At 29.6% G+C, this 26485-nt stretch overlaps 1 protein-coding gene across 1 annotated transcript in view; it reads right to left on the minus strand.

Moving 5' to 3' along the window:
• Positions 1 to 650: 650 nt before the first annotated feature.
• LOC148302656 (inactive ubiquitin carboxyl-terminal hydrolase MINDY-4B-like) overlaps positions 651 to 26485 on the minus strand; it is a 51669-nt gene continuing 25834 nt past the window's right edge. Inside the window, exons 2-11 of the mRNA XM_088271228.1 lie at positions 15919 to 16010; positions 15604 to 15833; positions 13384 to 13552; positions 10327 to 10392; positions 6819 to 6889; positions 6586 to 6733; positions 5294 to 5425; positions 3965 to 4044; positions 2271 to 2405; positions 651 to 717 (exon numbers count right to left, since the gene is read on the minus strand). Coding sequence (XP_088127354.1) covers positions 651 to 717; positions 2271 to 2405; positions 3965 to 4044; positions 5294 to 5425; positions 6586 to 6733; positions 6819 to 6889; positions 10327 to 10392; positions 13384 to 13552; positions 15604 to 15833; positions 15919 to 16010 — 1190 coding nt within the window. The remainder of the gene's footprint in view (positions 718 to 2270; positions 2406 to 3964; positions 4045 to 5293; positions 5426 to 6585; positions 6734 to 6818; positions 6890 to 10326; positions 10393 to 13383; positions 13553 to 15603; positions 15834 to 15918; positions 16011 to 26485) is intronic.

Below are 26485 nucleotides of genomic sequence, written 5' to 3' on the forward strand. Positions count from 1 at the left end.
AATAAAAACATTCATATTTTTACGCTGCCGTATCAACAAAAATGATCCAATATAAATCGCTCAATTGCTTCTGTGTTTGAGGTATTCCAGTTGTAATTCTGCTCTTTTTTTGTTTGAAAAGTTTTGTGTGAAAATATGTCAGAATAATGTATCTCTGAACGGTGAGGCAAAAGATTTTGATAGATTCTATTACAACAATATTATCTAAATGAAGCACAGCTCTACTCGACCTTCGTCCCCGAAATTTGCCGAGTAGTAGCACAAATGTACATATTATGTATTTTTAACGTTTTTATCACTAAATATCTCACGTTAACGCTAGATGTCAGTGCATTCCTTAAAATATGTTGGTTTGAATCGTGCTGTAATTATTTTTACTGGATTTTATATAAATTTCAGCTGCTGCCTTTGGTTGCGGTTGCTTAGCTGTATGTATCCACCGAACTCACAATTGAAATTAATTTACAATTACAATTTTCTTTCTGAAAACAAAACTTAGTATACAAAATAATTCAAGTCTCTTTTAAACTACATTAATCATTTTATTATTCTTATTATAATTTACAATCTTCGATATTTTTATAATCTAAGGTTTTTATTTCATATCTACAATTGAGCTATTAAGAACATAAGTTATAATTTCTTTTCGTCTATTTTGCTGTCATTTCTCCAACATACGGCGTTTGCCCAGTCCAAGTTATTTTAGCGTCTTCCCACCTATAAAAAAATCCGATAGTTAGTTACCTATTGTTATAAAAATAAGAAAGCTCTTATTTAAACTATAAATACGCAGTTCATAAATACGAGTGAACACGCACAGTAGCACTGTCTGACAGAAGTTTGATAATGCAACAATGGTAACAAGGTGAAAAATTTGTCACGAATTTTCTTTTTTTCTTAAATAAAATTTAATTAGAACTTGGTAGAATCAAAATCGGTGTTTTGATTTTAAAATTTAATATATCAGAGACCTTTACGAATATACGATTATAAACTGATTTTTTTTCATAATTAAAATGTAAATAAAAATGTAGTGATTTCTAACCAAGTTACATTTTAATTATAAAATCGAAAATCACAAAGTTAGTGCTTCAAATATTTTTTTTTTCACAGGATTATAATTTGAAAAGATTAATATGATTACTCCTAAGTGAAGTAAAATCCATAATTTTTGAGACTTGAACAAGCTCGAGGTATTTTGAAGTCAAATGATAAAATTGTACTTTAAACGTTATAAATACATTTTATTTCCCAGAGCAAAAAAAATATTTGGGCCGCAGCGCAGGTTAAATAAACCTGATATAGAGTTTAACGAATTGATTTTTTTGTGAATGTTCGTAACCTTTAAAATTTTCACACTCGACTGCCGTCTTCATTTGACGTTGATTTAATTTTGTGGGTTTACAAGTTTCAGAAAGATCGTTTCTTCATCAAAACTGACAACATCCGACGAAACGAAGTTTATATCTGACCCGATAAAGAAGTAAAAGCTTCAAAATTCGGGCCTGAAATAAATGACTTTTATTTTATCATCTCATTCCTCTATTATTTAATTCAGCCTAACTGACATCAAAGGAATTCTAAAAGGACCTGTGGAAAAATGCTTTTGTTTGAATCTCTTTCCTGATTTATTTGTTTACGACCGAATAACAGTTAAAATAAGTGTAGAAAAAAATTGACTGTATAATAATTAGGGTGACTATAAAAAATGGAGTGTAAATAAAATATCTCTCTTTTCTGAAAAATTACTAAGTTAAATCGATTGCTTTTAGTGTATGCAGTTGCTATTTTTAAAGGCAACTTAAATTACCAAAAAATATTATTTTTAAAAAGAAATTGAGACTTGTAGAAATATTGTAATATTTTTAGATGATATGTTTGTAAGAATATGATTTCTAATAAATGTCTAATTAATTTTTATTCAATAATTGATCATGTATTTGTTAAGTATAAAAATATTATTCTTATGTAAATTGTATATAAATGGATCCCGTCTCGTATTTGGCACATTGTCATTTACTGAATAAGGAATATATGGTACAAGTTTAAAAATAAATACAAAACCTACATATATACTTTCAAATATTTAAAGTTTAAGCTTTTTAGCTTTAAAAATATCTAGATATATTAATTGTAATATATTTCAAAATCTTTTATTTACATGTAGGTATTTATAAATCCATGATTTGAATATCATAGCGACAAAAAATCTCGCCACCAATTTATGAAATATTATTGTAACAGTTTTTCTTTGTTTCCAAAGTTCTTACTTTGTGTGAATCAACTTTTCCAATGGGGTAGCGTTAATATCGTCTTTTGAGCTCATCCCTCCTTCTTCCAAGGCACGTGTATCTACGGATAAAGCCACGTGACAACCACCACACGTGTAGTAGTGCAAATCAAATCTGTAAATAATAAACTTAAATAAAATAATTTTAGTAATAATGCTTTACATTTGTTATATTCAATTCTATTAAACATATAATCTTATCCTATTGACTCCTTTTTATTTGCCTATCATCCTTTGTTTTAAATATGGTAGGCAACATGTTTATTTAAAAGATAAAAACTAAATAGTGTATAAATAGGATTTTTCGATATATTTAACATAAAAATAAACACATATTTATTAACAAAAAAAAATCTTTTAAAACAATTTTTACACCAACCAAATTGAATATTAATATTAAATAAGAAATATTACTGTCGGTAAAATTAAAAAAAAAGTGTATCGAGACGGTTTGGACCCGAATTTAGTTTGAAAAAGGAGCAGAGGAAGACCGAGGAAAACTTGGCACGATAAAGTATTTCAAATGTTTTAATGTGTTCAAGTCAGGAGTCGAATATGTATGAAGAGATGCATAAATGTGGTGCTACATTTTTTTTGCTTTCGTCTTTGAATTCAGCTATGCAAAGTGAATAAAGATCAGGTATTTTCATGCAAATTATAAAATAAAAGTAATAAATTTTGGGCCAGTGTAACTCAACGAATGAATCTGATAAGTAGTGTTTATTTATAGTAAATAGTAAAAGAAAGGCAGAGTGTTTCATATATTTTTTGATTATATCAAGTTATATTAGTAGAAATGAACGTTGATTATTATAATAAGTGACACTGTTATCATAATAAAACATATATTTTTGTTACTGAACGTATTACATTACAATGCGAGAATTGTATTTAATACACACGGAAGCCACATTATATCCCTAGGCCGTAATTAAACATAATATCCATTGTGATATTATAATTCATAACATAGCGTTGTATAAACATAATCGATACACCGCCATATCAATTCCGCGCACGTTATTTTATCTACGAATTGGAATTATATTGGATTTGGCTTGAATTATATAGACAATCATTTGACAGTGGTAAAATTGATGCTAGGTGAAAATACACCTTAATTATCATATAATAATCTAAAAAGGAAATAAAATATTTCTAAAATAATATAAGAACTTTGTTTTTAACTACTTTTATTTTTGATACTTTTCTTCAATAGGTTCCGATAAGAACCTCGTTGTGTTCAGGGAATGATATGTATTTGGGCACACTAAAATTAAGTTTATTTTAATTTATTTCTAATTTAAAGTTTTTAGTTGTTGTTTTTTGCAGATATTTTTTGACACATTTTAAAATGAAATTCTTTTTTAACCATTTTTATTTTGATTACTTTTCTTTAATAGTTTCGACAAGAACCTTGGCATCTTCAGAGATGGACATGTACATGACTGTCCCTGAAAATGATAAGATTCTTGTCAACACCGGTTGGAGAAAAATTCTGTTATTTATGTGTTTATTTTTTTCAAAAGTTTCCAAATATTTTAAAGATTTTTTGTAGTTCATTAATTAATATATCTTCTTATTGCTTTTAAGATTATAGGTTTTATTTCATATTTGTGTGGAATATATACAGAAAAACATATCTGCATTTAAAAACAAAATGTGGGTACCTACCTTCTTTCTGCATGATAATTCCTCAACAATTCCCTGTTCGTATTGAATAACATTCCGTAGTGCCCGGCACAGATAGTTACCTGGAAAAATATAAATAAAATTTCATTTCATTAATATACAAAATACACGCATTTAATATTTTTTTGAAGTTGTAAGTGTGTACATAATGCTAATATAGTGGCGTGTAATATTTTTTGCAAATGTACTAAAGACTGCAATCTCGGTGAGTGGTTATTTACTATTATTCTAAAAATAAAAATAAAATAAAATAATTACAAACCGCATATTAAATGCTGTAAATATTTTTAAAAAAAAAGTAAAATGTTTTGTTTATTTTATATATTAAAAGCATTGATAACTTTGTGGTACTCTTTCAAAATTTATTTTTAATACATATCGCTCACTCCTTTCAACAACGTCATATATCAAAAAATGTATTCTTAAGGAGAACGTTTTTAAAGTCTAAAAATATAATTAAATATATTAAAAATAAATATCAAGCCATTTATTGAATTTTTTACTATGCAACATATCTTTTTAGGTAAAACCTGAATGTTTTTTTTTCCATTTGAAAAATATTTAGTGTATATAAAAAAATAATCAAACAAAACCTTTTCTTCAAAATGCAAAAACAACACTTACTGCCCTGTAGCGGGTATATACATATTAAGTTCAAAATATGCCGTTTTTGCTGGGATAAAGTACTTTTTTTTAAAGGTGAGCGATATGTCAAATTGCAACAATTTTATTTTAATAATGTGATGATGATTATAAGTGTTTATAAAAGTTGTATTACACAATGTAAACGACGAATGATTAGGAGAGTGTAATATTTTGTATGTTACGTTACTTAGATTTATGTTTTATCTTTTCTGTTTTAATTTAATTTTCCATGTGAGTATATTTATTTTTATTATATAATAAAGTTCACTACTGGAGATCATATCTTATTTATTCAATGACCATATTTATTTGAAGATTTTTTTTTGCATCGAATATGGTGCAAATAAAAAAAGAATTGAATCTCCCACGGCTTATGTTTAAACTATACGCTTCAAGGTAAACTAAAACTAAGAATTTGTCTGCATAATCTACATTTAATGATTGTTTTTAACAACTAAATAATATGGCAAATAGATATTTAATATTTTCTTTGTGTTCTTTGCACATACTTTGTTTTTAACCACTCATATTTTTGGTACTTTTCTTCAACCGGTTTTGACAGGAACCGTGTCATCTTCAGGGATGGTTTTGTACGGTGTTATACGAGTACACACATATCCATCCTTGAAGTTCTTGTCGAAGCCGGTTAGGAAAAAGTTTTCTAACCCAAATAGGAAGTCGAGGCGTCTTCAATCGTGATCCTGGCGGCTGAACTTCGATCTCTTGTTGCTCTTCTGTTCCTCTCCACACTAACAGTCCGATAGAACTGCGTGACAGTACGCCATATTGTGGTAATGCCTGCAATACAATAAAGTACCACATGGTTCGTTTTATGATACTACCAGCAAAAAAGATAGTCACATTCGAAGACGTACTATGTACTCGTAACAGAGATCACAGCTAGAGTAATAGAGATCTTAAAACATAAGGGAGGTGAAAGATTGGGTGAGAGAAAAGACACGGAAAAACGTGTATTTGGAGGAAATACCTTGGATCAGCAACATAAATATGAAGCACAAAATGTTACTTAAATATTATTCTTTGACATCTCATCAAAGATGAAGAAGAATATGGAAGTTTGGGCATTTACGGGGCTGACGACCGTCATAGGCTGGTTTAAGTGATCATTTTACACACGTGTAACGTTCATCAATTATAACCAATATTGACAACCACACTATTCAAATTCTTAGAAGTTCTATATATATATATATATATATATATATATATATATATATATATATATATATATATATATATATATATATATATATATATATATATATATATATATATATATATATATATATATATATATATATATATATATATATATATATATATATATATATATATATATATATATATATATATATATATATATATATATATATATATATATATATATATATATATATATATATATATATATATATATATATATATATATATATATATATATATATATATATATATATATATATATATATATATATATATATATATATGTATATGTGTATATATATATATATATATATATATATATATATATATATATATATATATATATATATATATATATATATATATATATATATATATATATATATATATATATATATATATATATATTTATATATATATATTTATATATATACATATATATATATATATATATATATATATATATATATATATATATATATATATATATATATATATATATATATATTTATATATATATATATATATATATATATATATATATATATATATATATATATATATATATATATATATATATATATATATATATCTGTTTTATCTCTTACAAAAGCAGATAATGATTCAGTACCAAACTAAAGAAGATCTGAAAACCTGCGTAGGACAGAAAGCGTAAGAAGGTTCTCCATTGAAGAGTCTAGTTTTAAAATTAAATATATATAATTTATACTCACATAATGATCCTCATCCCCCACATAGATGACTCCATTGTGCAGATAAGGGGTGGCTCGTCCAGTGAGAATCAGCATCACGACATTCATGGAGCCTTCCATCTGCGCCGACACCAAATAGTTGCTCTTCTCGTCGAGATCTTTCTTCAAGCTATACATGGAATAAGATTTTCTTTCACAATTGATGGGTAGGCGAAGAACAATATATTTAAAATATCAAATTTACTTATATTTACTTCTGTATTCCTCGAGACAGTATTGCCGCATACAAAAACAGCAATGCTCCATACCCAGGCTCCTCCTCAAACTAAACATTTGAATAATTTTATTAATTGGTTCAGAAAATCAATTTTTTTGTAAATACTAACTAAAAATAATAAAGTAAATACTATTTCTTTGGAAATAGTAGTATTAACTTAGTAAAGCTGTTTAAAACCTTAAATGATTTTCTTTTAAAACCTTTGTCACAAAATATCAAATCATAGGATTGTATTTTTTTAAAGAAATATTCATTCTTTTTTATCACTTAATGGATATTGTAACGGGTTATTAATATGAGTATTTCTTTTAACGTTAACTACTATAAATGACACTAAAAAAAAAACTAAAAAACGAAATATAAAAAAAAAAAACAAAAATAATTATTAACATCAATTCAGTTTTATCAATAATACACTATGAAAAACTCATCATTTTTATTTCCAATATGTTCCTCACGGCGAACACTTTGATAAAAAAAAGTGGTTTAAACTTCTTATATCTTCTTCTTCTAACCCTTATCGTTCATAGAACACTACGTATCGACGCAGTGTTGTCTTTATCCTTACTTATTTGAAGACAAGGGCACTCTTGTTAAGGTCCGTCCAGGATAATGTTGTCTAGAGTGAATAATTACTAAATTTTATTGACTTTCCTTTAGGAAATCGAACCTGGAGCCTCCAGCACAGTACCTAAATGTGCCTACAATTACACGACCAAGATGAATAAAAGTTCATGAAGGTTTTAAACAGTAGTAAGTGAGTGAAATTTCATTTACTTTTATCACATTTGTTATACTTTTCTTTTGGATCAAGTTTATAAATTACATACATTATTCGTAAGAAAAACGTTAATCGTAAAAGAAATATGTGTGAAAACTCTACATTGCCATGATCCTAAATTTGTGATAAAAACTGTATTTCTCTCTATATTTGTACTTTATTGGCTACCAGCTTTCATAAATTGTATAACTTGTAAGTAATACGACTATGTTTACATTTTCTTTTAGTAAATCAACATAGTATTCTTTCACGACAACTGTCATCGACTGTCAACAAATTTTAATAAAACTCATTTTAATCATAAGTTATAATTTTAATGAAAACAGTTAAATTTTGTAATGATAGTGTTTATAAAATTAAATGTTTAATTTATTTTAAAAATAGCTCATTTTATTATCGCATAATTTCTTTTGCTATCATACTTTTATTTTGTTTTGATTCCCACTGAAAATTGACCTCGTTCGTGAATGTTATTATATCTGGTAATTAAACGTGATATTTAGTACACTGATTGAAATTACATTATTAAGTTATGATAAATAGCTCTTCCTCTTGATTATATTTTATAGATAATAAAATAATAACAAACGAAATATAATATTATCGAATGCGAGCGGAAAATAGCAGTAACTACAAAACATAATTTCAAGAATATTATTTTGACTTGAACCGCAATCCGTGCTCAAAACTGCATAAGGCACAACCTACATCAGTCTAGAATGTTGATAAATAAATATTTATACTTTAGAATGTTGATAAAAATTTATATTTATAAGCATAAATTTTTTTTTTCATTAATTTATATATATTTTAAGCCTCAAATCAGACCTCCAGCTTTGTAGCCAAAAGCATTAACTACAACACTACGAAGATAAAAATACAGTGTAACCTCTCATTACGAGTTATTCGCATAACGAGCAAAAAATTAAAGTTGCTTCCTTAACGAGCGACATAATCATAGTAATAATTATGTATATAACACGTTTACTAGGCACAGGGTACAGTACAGAGTACAGCTTCCAGTGCGAAAACCGATCGGAAATTGGTCGATTGATATAGGACCTGAATAAATTGATCAGGCGTAATTAGATGCAAATCTACTGATCGATCAAGATGACGCTGCATTATTCCAAAGCAGTACCCTATACGTAATTGAATTTAGGTAAGGCTAGTGGCATTTTTGGGTAGACTGCGAAACTGGATTTCCAAATTCACTGCAAAATTTTATCAAGAAATATTCATTTCTGATATTTTTGTCAGTTCAGTTATTTGTACTTTATAATTAATCTCTTTTTTCTTAAGAAAACCTTCTGAAATATAAACGATTGTTATGGTTTTATTAACTACATGAATTAATTTCATATAATATTATAATATACGACGAAATCTATAACAAGCAAATAGAGCTGTGTGTGGTTTAATTACTACTAGCTATGAAAATCGAATTAAATAACAAAATAAATCAAGACTTTTTTAAATTAGTCATCACTTAATTAATTTTTTGGGTTCAATTATTTAATTTAATCAATCAACAGCTAATCAAGCAAATCAGTGCACAAATTTCGAAACGTATAGCTCCTAATAATATATATATATATATATATATATATATATATATATATATATATATATATATATATATATATATATATATATATATATATATATATATATATATATATATATATATATATATATATATATATATATCTTTTAAACATCATAAACTTATGTAAACCGATAAAAAGTAATGAATATTTTTCTTATCCAGTAATCGAAAAGGTATCAGTTACCCATTAGTCACAACTCTAATTACTAGTGAGTTTGTTGATTGAAATTTCCCAAAGACTAAGTTTAATAAACTACATAAAATCGTCTGCAAATCAAAATTTGTTTATTATGGTTTTATTTATTTAAAGGCAATTTACTTATAATTTGAAATATTCAGTAATATCCAAAGTAATTAAAACGATGATAAAATAAGTTATTTTTATTAAATCACTGGATAAAATAATTAAAATTTGGAAATTGAAATCTGACTACATTTCCTGTTTAAACGAACTGTATTTACTAGCTCTATCAAAAGTGTTCCAATTAAATTACCGTGGTAATTAAAATGATAAATATTCAATTAAATTTTTAACCATACACGGATAAATGACGCAAATTGCACATGTGTTTGTTTTATTTTATTTGGGTAAATTATGTTATTCAGGGTGGTACAAAATTAATCACTCTTTTAGAGGATGTTATAATTTTTGCCAAATGTCGTCGTACGTCAATAATATTTGACATTTGTGAACTAGACAGCTGCAGTATACAAACAGGTTAAGAGTGGTATAAAATTAATCTTCTAATTTTGTTTTTAAATCTTTTTTCACAAAAAAAAGTATTTGAATAATGGAAATCTTTTTTTGAATCTTTACTTTTTTTTAATTAAAAAAAATATGATATAAAATAAAATATATGTATGTCAAGTGGCTGCTGCCAGTGTTGATACACATTTGTACCCGTTTTATCAATTTTTTATTTACTCCAGCTGTTCAGTTCACAAATCTCAAATATGATTGACGGACGACGCCATTTGCAAAAATTATAACATCTTTCAATAGGGTGATTGATTTTGTGCCACCCTGTATATTAATAAGTACGTACATGGAAAAATCATAGTTTCAACTACTAGACTTGAAGTTTATTTACTTACCACATATAGATATCGCTTAATAAATATTTGTAGATCATCCAAATTGTTGAACTCGAAGATATGTAGCTGGAAAAAAATAATGTACATAATTTAAAATTATATAACAAAACGATGTATGATTAACGTGACCATTTATTTTTGTCCTCAAAACGGGACATCTACCATTTTTTACGTAGTAGTATGTATATTCAAGAAACACGTATTTTTTCTAGGATTTTAATAAAATGTTTTAATAAAAATAAAAGAAATGTCGATAAAGAAAATAAGAGGCATAAATATGAAAAAATTATGTTCTTCAGGCTTTCTAAAAACGGGACGGTCCCGCTCAAAACGGGACGTATGGTCACTTTATGTTTGATAGATGTATGAATAGTAAAATAAGGAAATAACGGGACAATTGTTAAAAATGAAGCAAGGAGTTGGTAAAAGATAAAAGTAGACAAAATGCAGTCGAATGCAATCCCTCAGAAGATGTGCGCAAAACGTTGAATTATAGATGTTCGGTGTGAAATTAGGAAAGAATGAAAGGCCGAGGGTAAGCATTATGTATAAAATTAAAAAAGGTGTGTTAGATAGTTTCGATATGTGGATCGAATGAATGAGGGAAGAACGGTAAAACAAATTTACGTGGCGAATGTAGTTAGAAATAGAAGCAGAGGAAACCGAGGAAAACTTTTCATGGTGAAGTATTTCAAATACTCGAAACTGGTCAGGTCAAGAGTCGAAATAATTGACGGGTACATACATTCCAATTATTTCGACATTCATGCATCTCCTCACACATATAAGGAGATGGATGAATGTGGAAAAAACGATTTATGTTTGCAAAGGCTTAAGACGAAGTTCTGCTTGGTGAGACGTTAATTAAAAAATAATGTATTTTATAACATAATAAATGAGATGAAAAGAAAATATCTTGAAATTTCAGAAAACACGTCTTCGTCTTGATTGATTACAAATATCCATTTGATTTTAATACCCTTTGAAACACTTTAATATTTAATGCTTAAAGAAAATCTTACAATCGAAAATTGACGATTGGAAATTCATCTGACGTAATATTTAAGTTAAAAAGAGTAATAAAGATAATACGTAGCTTCCAGCATAAAAATTAAATTTCGACCAGCCAAAGAATAAGTTTCAAACAAGTTTTTATGGCTAGATGTTTTTTCTGAAGATCTACTAACACTCCAAAATTCTCGCTTTAAAGTGATTTACTCTTTTAGAACTCGAGTAATAATTAATTTATGTTTCAATCAATTATTTCTTTCATCAGTCCCCCTTATTTAAAAGGCCCCAGATCTAGTGCAACTTTGAATGAATCAATGTATTTACTTTATATAAATTGCCAAACGCCAATCAATCATCGATTAATTACAGTGTTTGAATTGAAGTAAGGAGGTAAAATTAGCAAGTAATTAAGGGAGCGCAATGTGACTCTTAAGCTAAAGAAGTTGTTGGTTTAATTTTTCATGCCATTGGTTGCCACATCTCTGAGGAATTCATAACCGTAATTGGACGTATAATTCATGTTTTTTTGTACATTAAAAGCATTAATAATTTTGCGATATTACACAAAACGAACGATAAATGAAAAGGAGAGTGTTAATTTAATTCAATTACTAAATACTACTGTTCTTTAAAATCTATTGTGACACGTGTTTTGATGTTTTTCGCACCTTTTTTAAACACCGTATACGATGTTGCGGAATACACCGAAACACATGTTACAAAATATTTTAGAAAAAGTGGTATTAACCATGTAAAACTTGGTAAATACCAATAAAGTTAAATGCCGAATCAATAATGGGAATATTTTCTGTTGCTAGCACGTTGAATATGAAGCAAGTTAACACTTTTACGTAGTGTCTTCTTCTTCTTCCATTTTTGCTCCATACGTGGATCATATGGCCACCATAAGTTATCTGCAAGTCACCCTGTCAAGCACAATTTCCTTGGCAGTTCAGCATCCGAAGTTCTGCTGAGTACAAGTGGTGAATGGTCTTCCTGGGCCCCAAAATCCTCGGGATTGGAAGAAGAGACATGAGAGATTCATGTTGCTCTCAGGCGACATTCTCAGCATATCTCAATCATGTCTATCTTCTGTTTTTAAGACGCGTAGCGTAGATAACATTAACTTTACTTCTATTCAGTAATGCTGGTCATTAAGATGTATGGAATATCTCAATAGAAATAACAGAAGTATGAGCATTTACAGGCTTAAATATTTTAAACTTTTGAAGTTATGTCATGGGGCTTGTTTTATATAATAATAAAATTAAACAGTTGTCTTTGAAATATTCATGAATGAATAGAAATGAATAGTAGATATATTACTTAAATAATTATTGTATATGTATTTACTTTATAAGTGGCGTGTTATATGTATGTATCAGTTGGAATAGTAATGTTTTGTATGCCAATATATTTTATCGACCATACAAATTTGTGTTTGATTTATTACTTAGATGTTTTTGTCCAAGAGAAAATAACAAATTTGTTTGGCCTTGATTGTGTGACTCTCGAGAAATAACTGAAAACTAGTTGAGTTCAATCTAGTTATGCAATATGTACCTTTTTATTTATGTATTAATTTTAAATCAAACACAGATTTTTTGAGCCTACTTATTTCTATTTATTTACAAAACCACATAAAAATTGAATATTGTGACAATTGTTTCGCCTTGTTAGGGCATTATCAAACGAATCATAATAAAATACAACTAAGTAGATTTATATTATCCACTGACTCTTCGTGATGGAATTGCATTTTTAATTTATTATTAGATTAAAACCAATATTTTTAGCTTTTCCACTTTTTTATTTGACCAGCGACCGGGTTTCGTCGTTTCCGACATCATCAGACTAGTCTGATGATGTCGGTAACGACGAAACCCGGTCGCTGGTCAAATAAAAAAGTGGAAAAGCTAAAAATGTTGGTTTTAATCTAATAATAAATCAACTAAGTAGAATCAAAAAATCTGTGTTTGATTTAAAATTAATACATAAATTAAATGGAGTTCTACAAATTAAACGCCAAATCAATAAATAATGTACCTTTTCAGTGACCTGATCCTGGTAGTAAGAGTGAGAGTGCTGAACGTAGACTATCTCCTGCGGAAGACCCACCACAGCCTTCTTCAGCTCTCCTCCACACCTCCAAATTACTTCCGCGATCGCGAGTATCAAGGCTTCTTGCTGTCGCTGCTCGTCAGGCCGCAGAATGCTTAATTGGAGAAAACACGTAACAAAATAATTTTATTTCCTTGCTTTAAAGATTCATTGTTACTATGTCACTAACGTGTAAGATTGTCTTGCTTTGCGAAAGAGAGATGATATTAGATTTCTGTTAACCGAACAATATGATGAGGTATTTTCTTCGCTTATTAAAATAAAACCATAATATTATACTAGATGATATCTTAAAAACGTTTTCATGACGTAATGGACTTCATTACAATAAACAACATTATCGGTCAGTATCTTAATAATTTATATGTGGAATGTGGACGCTATAACTGCAATTTGAATTCTAATAATAGATTTTTTTCTTCAATATTTTCCGCAGATACTTTTATAATATCTTTATAAAATTAATTAATTTTGTTTTCACCACTTATTTTATAAATACAATTAAACTCACCAGTTTCGACAGTACCTTGTCATCATCAGGGTATATTTTAAATCAAAAACATTAAAATACTCTCACCAAAAACTTACACACAAAAATCCTAAATGTTTAGGATTTTAGGATTTTCATCCTAAAATCCTAAACATTTAGGATTTTTATGGAGTGTGTGGAAGTTTTTGGTGAGAGTAATTTAATATATATTTTAATAAAAACCCTGATGATGACAAGGTATTGTCGAAACCAGTAGGTTAAATTGTATTAATTAAATAATTGGTGAAAAGAAAGTTAATTATTTTTTTTAATGTATTCTGATAATAGAAGATAATATTATATATCACTTGATTCTAATTTTAATGACAGATATTTTAATTTGAACAAAACGTTGTTCTTAGTTTCTCAATTTAGACGGGAAGTTTATTGAGATGGAATATGGAAATCTATGCGTTTACAGGGCTTTACAACCTAAGTTTGACTAATTTAAGTTACGAAAACTTAATACACTATAACATTTACCATTCTACACATAGTTAGCAACTATATTATTCAAATTTCGGAAAGCTCAACAGGTTGTAGGCCTTGTAAACGCTACTTCCATACTCTTGACTAATTCACTAACAAACTAACTAACCATCACGATGCATCGTGGCGCTTCCCAGCTGGGATATGCTGAGAGAATAGAATGCCACTCACTCTATATTCCTAAACTCTAAAGTGTTTGAAAAGACAGAGTGCTTCTAACTCCTCCTCATTTATGAATCTCTTCTTACAAACCAACCAATTATCTCGACGTATATCTGTCTATCTACATATTTTGAGATACTAGTAAAAAAAGAAAACACATTTAAGAGGAATGAAATCAATAATTTGTGAAAGATGATTCGACTGCACTCAAAATATTGTCAAAACCTAAAAAAAAATTATATTTTATCGAATACTTTCTGGAGACATTTACTTTATCTACTCTATCAACTTAATTTTCTTTAAACTCAGGTGACATTTAACGTAATTAAATTTTTGTTTAAAATACCGTTTTTGCATTGAAAAAAAATGTCTTTCGTCAAAATAAATATATGCTGTTGAAAAGAAAAGAGTTTTTCGAAATATTTTTTAATACATAGTTTTAAAAAATATTAAAGATTAGGTCTTCCTCTTGAGCACTGCAAAGAGCTCTTGCTCTTTGCGGTGGTATGGACATGTGGAGCGAATGGATAGCGAGAGAATGACTAAGAAAATATATGTGGCGAATGTGAGAGGGAAAACAGAACGTGGACGACCGAAAAAGACTTGGCACGATCAGATCAATCAGAACCTAAAATCTGGCGGTGTCAAAAGTCTGCGTAATCGGAGGGCATGTATGACTAGATGTATGGATGTGAAGGAGGCGAGGAGTGTATGTCAGGACAGAAGAGTGTGGCGTTCCATCCTCTCTGCCTACCCCTGCGGGGAAACGGCATGATGGTAGTAGTAGTAGTAGTAGTAGTTGTAGTAGTTTTAAAAAAGCCAAGTTCCAATGTGTATATATTTTTAAAAATCATACGCGGAGACACGACTGGCTTTTTGCGCAGCTGATGGCATACTGAATCATCTAGATCGTGACTTACCCCTTTAATCTGTCATTGATTTTTTGTTTATTATATAAAGCTTACGCATCAGTCTGCATCTGCCTTCCAAGAGCATCCTTGGGCCTCTCCAAGCCGAACAGAATGTGCTTCAGGACATGCGCTCCGAGGGCCGCTAGCAGCCCCCTGGTTCCGTTCCTGGGGGCGCTCAGGCCGTACGCCAGCGGCTGGGAGGCGCTGCGCAACACCAAGGGGGTGCGCACCCACTCCCCTCGCGGCGGGCAGCTCGCAGACCCGAAGGCTATGTTGCGAAGCTCCTGGAGAATGAAACGGTCTTGGTCGATTGGAAAAGCATTGGGAAAAGATGGATAGATTTTAGCGTATTTTTGTTTTGAGACATACCATCGCTTCTTCTTCGGTTATGGGCACTCCTCCCGATACTGGTAATCTCGACCCGACCAGACCTCGACTGTTCCGGGCATATAGAACCTTTTCTAGAACAAAATAAAAATACAACATTATTTTAACATCGATTGAAAAATCAAAACCCAATTCGCAAATCATTTAAAACTAAAAATTGTGGTATTTATTTTAAATTAAGTTTAACTTGGTTAACATGACCTTTTTTATCTATTGTGATACGAGTTATCATTTTCAAATACCGTATGCGGAAAATGATGCAAAAATGTATCGAAACACGTGTCATAATAGATTTTAATATTTAGTGATATTTACCAATGGATAGAAATCACCACAAAGGGATTGCCGAATCAATGAAGGAAATTATAATATTTACATGCTTGAATCAATAATTTGCATTAGTATATTTTTTAATCAATATTTTTTTAATTATTAAATTACATTAAGGAAACAAATATTAAGGCACGCTTAAAGCAATTATAATATACGCGTTCAAAAATAACACACACATCTCATTAGAATGCCTCCCAAATCATACATATCTCGTACAATAACAAGAACGAAGCACAGAAACTTACATATCTACAGGAGAACTATTATAGTGTTACGCAATAAAGCCGTATAATCTGATTCCTTAATTCACTAACCTATTAAATATCGAAACAATTTATGAAGAGTTCTCAATAAATTGATAATAATAGTTAAAATTGTTATAAGAACTCATATGTGAATGCAGGCGTCAATTACCGGATGTATATATTTCAAACCATTTAAATGTATGGAGAATCTACGATAATATATGTCCCCAGTGAAGAAACATTAATGTAAATTTAAATTATGAATATGTGTATGGTAAAAATTTATAAAGCTTTTTTAATCCAAAATATTTATAATGTAAATATATAAATTATGTAGACTCCAAACTTATTATCTCAATCAATTATTTTTATAATATATCCTATATTATTTGTTTCCTCATCTAATTACACAATTTGTCACCGAGTGAACATTATTGCATATAAACGCAAATGATATTTGAAATAGAACGAGAAATATGTATAAGTTTTATTAAGTAATAAATATTTTTGAATTGTATTGGGATTACGGTACATGTGATAAGATAATGTAAAATAAACACACTCCTGTTATCTAATTAGTGAATAATTTTGAGCTTACATATTCATTTTGAATATTTGAATTAATAAAGCTTGGTCTGTGATGTCAGCCATTAAGTGGACACTTTTGAATGCATTTCAGGGTCTAAAGGAATGCTCGATGTCATATTTCCGTAGTGGTGTAGGACAGTATAACATAGAATAACACTGCATAATTCCATTCGACTATTAAATGCGCCGTCTCCGCGATAGAGGAAAGTGGCGAGTATGCACCATCTGGCTAGAGTCTGCGGTCGGCCCGCAAGAAGCCCGGTCCAACTACGAACAACCATCTTCCATATAATGCATTCTGTAATCTTGCACTTGCGAATTTTCTCCATTTCACCCCGATCTCCCCTCTTAACCGCCTCCCTCTAAACTCTGGGTAACCGACAAACCGACGGTTCAAATATGAAAATTTAACGGCGTAACCAACTCCGAACGTTCACAAGACTTAACGTTTTTACCCTACCGTCGTTCAATCACTAACTATCGAACAAAGATGTAATTTCAATTGGCCAAACCCAGAGTTATAATCAACTTAATTTTTACGTAATATGGATTCACTCCGTTTGTTTTATGAACGTTTAATTGTAAACGATCAGTTTAATTATGTAATCTATATTTTGTTAACTATAGTCTGCTGGAGATTAGTAGTTATTGAACAAAGATAGAAATGTTGATAAAAGATTTAGTCAAGTGCAAATAACATTCATCTTGAGATCTAAGAATATGGTGAATGCGATAAACTTTCATAAACGTATCTAGTGAGTATTTAGCATATTTCTAGTTATCTTTATAATATCACTGATTGAAAATAACTTAGAGCTTATGACTTGTATGTAAATTAAATATAATAAATACACAACAGATAGTATATTTATGAAAATATAAAACGTTCTAGAAATTTGATTAATTGTATTGGATAGTATGGATACATTTTACTTCCTTTTTCATTTACTTTCTAATTATAATATTCATTATCAATATTACTCATTTTTAAGCCAAACATATTATTTTTTAAATAACTATAAAATTGCTTCGTTTTACAGAATTTCTTATAGTAAGCTATTAAATCGTAATGGAATCGCTATAAATTTCAAATTTGCTTCACCAAGGTGCAGCGTATTGTCATGCTGGAAAAGAAAGAGTGGAATGAATATGCAATTCTGTGGAACTTCTGGTGGAAGTTTCCCCAGAACTATCATGAAGCAAATGTCTAATTAAAGCAATTTTCAAAGGAACGACACTAAGTTCTGTGTCCTGCACAGACGGGATTTAAATGGATTTGAAAGTCAAAATTGTGCGAAAACTTTCGGTGTTCCTGAAAGGATGGAAGTTCCACATTATTATAAAATCGTAAAGCTTTTACTAATTTTACCATGTAAAGGGATTCTGATTTTAAAATATTTTTAAAATTATTTAAAATTATTTAACTTTACTTGTCATACAAGTTTTAAAGCAAAATAATGTAAGAAGATTTGCAAAGGTCCAAATGATTCTAGCCTCTTGAAACCCTATTCCAAATTTCTTAATTCCAATATGGAAAATGAATTCTGTAACATAATAATAGCCACATGCTCTTTGCATAATTTTTAATAATTATTTAAATTTATTATATCATTCATAATATCAAATAAATACTTTTTATTATAGATTTTACGATGTCATCCTACAAAGTAAATGCCGAGTCTATAAACAATATGTTCGTATGTATATTTTATCTAAGTTCCGGTACGTTAACGTTTATTTTTGAGAATTGCATTATGTATGACCTCTCTTGCTCTGATCATATTCCTACAAAGCGACGTTTAGAGCCGAGTTTAGAGCTTATATGCAATTATAATTCCCAGAACAGAACCATCACACATGATCCAATTACTCCCTAACTTGCGACTGCTTCGCTCTCTGCCTTGGGGGACATGCAGATCTAGAAATTACGCCAATTATTTACCAATGTTGCACATTGCACATATTATGCACATTCAGATAAATCCTTTGGACAATAAACTGTTACTTGCAATTTTATGAACTACCTACAAACTAAGATTGAATTAATATTAAATTTAAACCACTTATTTACACTGGGATCCCGATTTACTTCGCTTAATTTCGGAAATGTGAAATTAAATATGTTAATGTTTTGTTCGAAATCTTAAATATAAAGATTGGGATTGAAACATAATTGAAGAAAACAAGGTATTTTGTAAAAACCGGTTGGAATAATGGTACCAAAAATAAATGTGGTTAAAAGAATGATTGTGTTTTATTAATTTTACAATGTTTTCAGTAATTATATTTAATTTTGAATACATTACACGTTTGGCGGTCTCTTGAAATATTTTATTTTAGTACAGTTTTTTCTGCAAAAAAAAATTAGTTAGTCTTGAACGGTATCGATAAAATATAAATGTATCATTTTTAATACCCAGGTGACGTAAAGATGACGTGGCACCCATCGAATGATATTTATTGCTAACCTTCCCTAAGAGTTAGTAGCAGTCGAGAACAGGGAATCATAAATGAAGAAGAGGTGAATTGTTTCTGACACTTTTTACAGCAGAAACGTGTTAAGCTGAAATGTATGACGTCATCTCAAACCTCTTTACATTGGGCGGGAAAGATTCATAAACATTATTATCGAGACGAAACAAATTGAGAAAATGTGAACAGCATTATTTATTTATCGTTCTATTTAATAAATAAAAGAATATATAAATATGTCCTACTTTTGCTTCCGTGTATTGTTGTGATTTTTCTTAGAATTTGTTATTTTATTTACACGAAGAAAAAAAAAATATTGTTTTCATTAATTTCATTATATTTTTTTTACTACTTCAGGACATATGTTTTTTTCTTAACATATCCTTCTAGGGTATCAAGACAAATTACCAAGTATCTTCTCGACACGATAAGCAGTATTGCATAATCCACAGCTTACGTAAATTATAATGTCAGTTAGTACAAATTGTAAAAAAAAATCTTCAAGTTTAAAAAAGAAAATAGGAAATAAATTCAACAAAATATTAAAATACTTTTTTAAAAAATCACACTCACTCTCGAAAATTTTCTAATAATAATGTGTGGTGCACGCTAAATTTCAGTATTTCACAAGAATAAAAACAAATTTGTAATACCAGGATCCCAGAAGACGGGGGAGTTTCTCCGACTGAAACAACTCATACAAGCGACAGAGTACTCTGTTGTGCGATTATTCTCTGTACAGACGACGGCAGACACCTACCGAACCGTTATGTGCTCCTGATACAATGGCTTGGTTCCGACAACCGTTCGAGTGGGGCACAGCGTGGCATATAGTATGTTTGTATATATTCTAACCGCGGCTGAATGACACACCTTCGGCTGTATGATAGCCTGGTAATTACAAAATTTGATTGTAGTTTGTCTACGCGAAATGGATTGCACGTCAAAATGGCGGATTGACACGTAATCATAGATTTAAATGACTTTGCGTAATTATCACGTCTTAAAATTGACAATTGATCAATGTGTCGTCCGTGGATGCAAGACTTAAATTATTATTTCGTACAATTTCTAGAAACTTATCCAAATATTTTCGATTTTTTTTTATTTATAAAAGGTTAAAATTCACCGGAGGAAGAAAGAACGATAGAATTTTGTGATAATGTTACTTTATTGGGTGATCTATGTACCAGGGCTGCAAAGATGTTTCGTACCACAGAAATATTGTTTGGTTTATTCCGAGCTCATCTGAAAATGTACTATGCCTGACTCAACTTGGCGTCACAAACCGACGTTAGAATACCAGGAGCACAGGAAACAGCGTGGGTTATATTTTTCTTTCAGCGCGACATCAAACTTATATCGTCGTGTGTGTGAATGTTTCGTATAAACATTTTTCTATGCTGTTAACAAAACGTTCATATGTTTTGTGTGATAAAGAAATGAGTTAATGAAAACGTGATAAGTTCGAAACATGATACCCTGATATGATAGTAGAAACAAAGTATCTTTTAATTAATTTAATTTAACTTCGCCTACATAAATTTCATTTAAATTTGAATTAATACATAATCAAAAAATATTGATAATGATGTTATAAGCGCTATACAGAACACTTGCATTTTAGCTACGGATGCGAAAATATCTATCGTAAATATTTACGAAAAACTTAACCCACTTTTCTTCACAAAAAGTCATTTTAAGGCTGTTAAGTGTCATATTTTTTTCAAGAAAGACGCCGTTGCGTAGGTATCGTTTTTATCTCGTATACAAACACATAACTCTGCGAAAAAGGCTAATATTTCTGGCAGCCACGTGTAAAGTTTGGACACAAAAGATAATATTTTCCCTGAGACCCACAAGACTGAAGTTTAAATCAAAAGAAGTAAAAGTTCCCCCAGCGGACTGTATGGGCCAATAAGTTACTTGACAATAAGTCACAGACTTCAACCAACTTCCAACCCCCAAACTCTGCCCCGACCACCGAATCCCACCCCATACGTCATCGAAAATAATAAATGTCCATGGCTAGTATACGCGACTTTCTAGCCATTAAACGTCATTATTTATTTGTATTTATTTTTAAACATTGTTCGACAGTTTTACTAGTTTTAGCATCGTCCAATTTGTAGCGGTGGTTTGCAATGTGGTTAGAACTCCGTACACACCTATAAACATCCATAATATCTTAAATTGACGCTAGACTCCAACTCTTGATTACAAAATCTAAATAATTTGTTTACAGTCAGATATCAGCCGTACTTTTTTTACACATTCGTATTTTCCTTCCTTCCATTTTCTTTTTTATTTCTTTCATGTTTCACTTCAATACTGGCCTATCCCTAAAAAATACGTTGCCAGTTTTAATGGGAGATCACAGTATTTTTAATAATAAAACAAAACATTTCCTCTAAAAGTAATAAATAGCGAAGTCTTTATTTTAGAGCCTTAAAGTCAGATGAAAAAGTAAAGATCGGGAAATAAAAATTAATTTACCGATTGTCAGAAATCACTATTTGTTCGGTTGACCATTTATCCAACTACTTGTCTGCAATAAAAATTAAATCAATATTAATAAAATATTGATCAGCCAACTTTATTTACTGTAAGACAACTCATTTCAACCAGTCTACGAATATTTTGAGAACACTGGTTATGAAAAAATATTCTCATAAAAATAAAATCTTCGATAGACATCCTACAAACATTGCTATGGAATTATGGTAATAAAGTAGACTGCCATTGAACCAGAATAAGATGAAGAAGATTCACATTGTTTCACTGGAAATATCTTTAATTGCTGTGTTTTCATCAAATAAAATCTTCAAGAAAACGCCTCACTAAGACGAGAAAGCAATAAAAGAACGGAAATTGACAACTCGAAATGAAGGATAATAATTTCTTTTCCTTTTTATAATAGTTTCGGATCAAAACGGAATTTATTTCGAATATACCGAGTGAAGGCACGTCAAAACATGATGAAATCAATTTATTTACTTTATTGAGACGTTTCCAAATAAAGTGGTTTGAAACAAAATAACGAAATAACCTAAATAACCAATTACTCGGCTACATCCTTATATTGGCCTTGTATTTATAAATTAATTTTTATTTTTAGTTTTTCTTGTTAAATACCACTTTTACCTATAAATAGTGGTATTAAACAAGTAGAACTTAAATTAAAAATGAAAAGATTTAAATATTCATTCGTTAGTTAATAATTTATAAATAATGATAATACCTTTTTTGCAATGACTACTATTTACATGTTTTTTATTAACATTATTTGACAAAAAATCACACGTTTACACACATACAATTTGATCAGACCATCAAAAAAAGCTCATTTTTTAAAACTTTTTGGGTTTCACAAATGAATTCTCAATAATTTGAACAGATATTTGAGCTTATTCAATACAATAAAAATAAGAAAACAAATTGAAGAAGTGAGCCAAAGTCGATAAATTTAACTCTTAAGGCCGATAGATACACACAAATAACTTGAAGCTTCTGCAATAGTAGATTATTTTTCGTAACCAGTATTTTTTAATATGGCAAATTCATGTTGGTGTTATGATTTTATTAACTAAAAAACACTGAAGTTGAAAAAATATATAATTTATTCGAAAATTTGCCCTATATAATTTGAGTTGACTTTTTCTTTTTCAATAGTTGTCTTTTTCAATAATTTAAACGTGTTTTTATTTAAAAATACTCAGGTATTTTTTACAAGGAAAATTGATTATGGCCGGGCTAGGTTAAATTATTTAAAACTACATTTTTTGCTCTATTTGTTTGCTGTAATTACTATATATTTTATAAGTTGTATATAGACAACCCCCTTAACATCGAGCAAGTATAGTAAGCTGTACTGTACGTATGTGTATAGTTGCCCGGAAGCTTGTTAAACGCGACCACCCTATTGGACAAGGGGATGAATTTCATTCAAACTTTGCCGAAGTAGTTTAAAAGTTTTCCTGAAATTAATAGGCCTTTGAGAATCTCCAATTATAGTTTATCAGGCTTCGGCTTTAAAATTATTTTATACGAAAAGCATACTCGATTAATCTTTAAAGATTAAGTATAAGAAATAAAATAATTTTTAATTTTTTAAATTTTTTTCAAGTGTAGACAAAAAAAACTCACCATCGCCACACCACTCACAAATTTATGACTTTTTTCTAATAATCTCCTTACAATGATATTTTCATACACGCCGCTATGACGTCAGAAGCCTTGACAGAATTTGACTCAAGTAAAATGAAAATAAAAATAATATTTTATTGATACCAAATATAAATCTACTGAAACATCGTTCACTGAGCACCGAATAGAAACACATAACGTCAAGTTAAACTAATACAAGGAATTTACATTATCCTAGACGCAGAACATACGACAGTTTTCTTGAAACCCGTTATATTAAATTCCTTTCATTCTAACTAACGTAAACTAACGGTTTTGATACAGCGTGTTTCAGACTACCCGTCTTTCTACATTTTTCTGGGAAATACACCATGGAACATGAAATATCCAAGGTTTAAGTGACATCTAGCGAAATTTTCGTGAAGCTAATTGCAATATTATTTATTCGGTTTTGTGTAAATACTTCCCGAATTATCGACACATACTTGAATAAGCCGGAAACATTTTGTTAAAAAATTAACACTTTCTATTGTGATATTTTTAAAATATTCTGAAATTGAAGAGAGTTTTTTACATGAATAATCATATATTTTTTTAATCATTTCTTTTTACAAATCATGATTTTATATTTTTTATTTATATTTTACTACTACTACTATTACTAACATCAAGTCATTTCTCCGCAAGGGTAGGTAGAGATGATGGAAAGCCATACTCTTCCGTCCTGACATACACTCCTCGCTTCCTTCACATCCATACATCTAGACAAACATGCCCTCCGATTACGTAGACATTTGATGCCACCAGATTTTAGGTTCTGATTGATCTGGTCGTACCAAGTCCTTTTTGGCCGTCCTCGTTCTGTTTTTCCGCTCACATTCACCACATATATTTTCTTAGTCATTCTCTCGCCGTCCACCATAAAGAACTCTTCTTAATTATTTTTAATAATCCCTTGTTCAGCCTTATATGTCTTTTTTTCTTATTTATCATTTTTTCATTTATTTAATTATTAAAATCAGTACTGCCCAACTCATTTGTTTGTGAAACCTAAACATGGACAATCGATTAAAATTACTGAATTAAATAATGACTTTTGATATAAGTTGTTAGTTAATTCGGTTTTTGAATTAGATAATTTAAACCTAATCATATTAATCGGTGCACAAATTTTAATGCGTTTTACATTTTCAAGCTCCTTATGTATTCTTTTATTTTTTGACATCAAAGACTTAAGCTGGAAAAAAATAAACCAAGAAAAAGAAATGAATACCATCCCAATTGGGTAGCCAAAAGGGTTACTGTTAACCATTATTCACATCTTTATAAAAGACGAAATTTATTTTATAAAGCTTTTTTTATGTATGGATATTAAAATATATATTTGTCAATGATATTCTGCCGTAAAATGAGATTTCACCTTTATACGTCTGTGTTACACGTCAAATTTTAATAAAAGTAAAAGGTTTTTTTAAAGGTATGTTTGCTATGAAGAGAGCCTCCGCTTGGGTTTAAAAAAAAAAACATTTTCTTCTCAGTAATATCACCATATTTCCCTACGCTCACTGCTTCATGAATTAAAGTCCCTGTATTTTATTTGCATACGTATGTACACGCACAAACTACTTAGGGAATAGATTCCCGAAGCTCTTTTACACACCCGGGATTCTCCCGAGATTTTGGGATTTGAAACGTTCGATCCCGGGATATCGGGACCTCTCCAGGTATCGAGCAAGAAGAATTTAAACCGATTCAAAATTCTGTATTATTACAAATTAATATTTAAAATATAAAATCGTCTATTATATAAAAAAATAATACCTTAGATAACGTTTTGAAAAAATTATAAAATGTTAACATTATCGATAAAAAAAGAAAGGTGTGTTGAGATGGTTTTGGCATGTTAATCGAATGAGTGAAGAAAGAATAGCAAAAGGAATTTATGAGGCGAATGTGGGTGATAATAAAAACTGAGGAAGACCGAAGAAAATCACCATCTATTTAACTTGGCATAATCACCTATTTCAAATACTTGGGTGTGGTCTGGTCAGAAGTCGAAATAATCGGCGGGTATGTACGAGGAGATGTATGAATGTAAAAGAGGCGAAGTAACTTTGTGTTCAAAGACAGATGGTTGTGGCGTTCTGTTATCTCTGCCTACCTCCGCGGTGAAGAGGCGTGATGGTTAGTTAGTTAGTTAGTTTTTTAGATTTTTTAAACGTTATTTAACAAATGAGTTACTTTATTTATATCCTAGAGTTGAGTGTTTATAAATTAATTATATTTTTAGTATCAATTAAATGTATGAACCCGGGATCTTTGGTATAGCATTAAAAATCTTCCCAGATCCCAAAATCCCGGAATTGTATTCCCTAACCCTATGCCAACTAGTTTTCGTACTGAGCTTTGCATTGTATTGTATTGACGAAGAGCTATTCCAAATACAAGCAGAATGTACCTACTATACAAAAGTAAAAAAATGTACCTTCAAGTAGGTACTGTTCATAAACTACCCACACAATACTGCAAAATTATACATTGGCAAGACAGTACCTTCGATTTAATGTTTCAGTACATAAAATATTAGAATCGTGCGCTCACTGTGGTATTCTACATAGACTTGTTATAATATTTATTAAATACCTAGAAATGGTACCTGAAACGTTGAACTAATTATCCTGCAGTCATAAAATTAATGATCTAAGTAACAGAGCATCGATGAGATGTGCCTTTACACCATTTTAGGATACAGAAAGGTCACTTTG

Source organism: Brachycentrus maculatus, unplaced genomic scaffold (genome assembly GCF_059751285.1).
Source record: "Brachycentrus maculatus isolate JH-2025_06_01 unplaced genomic scaffold, ASM5975128v1 h1tg000423l, whole genome shotgun sequence".
Classification (NCBI taxonomy): domain Eukaryota; kingdom Metazoa; phylum Arthropoda; class Insecta; order Trichoptera; family Brachycentridae; genus Brachycentrus; species Brachycentrus maculatus.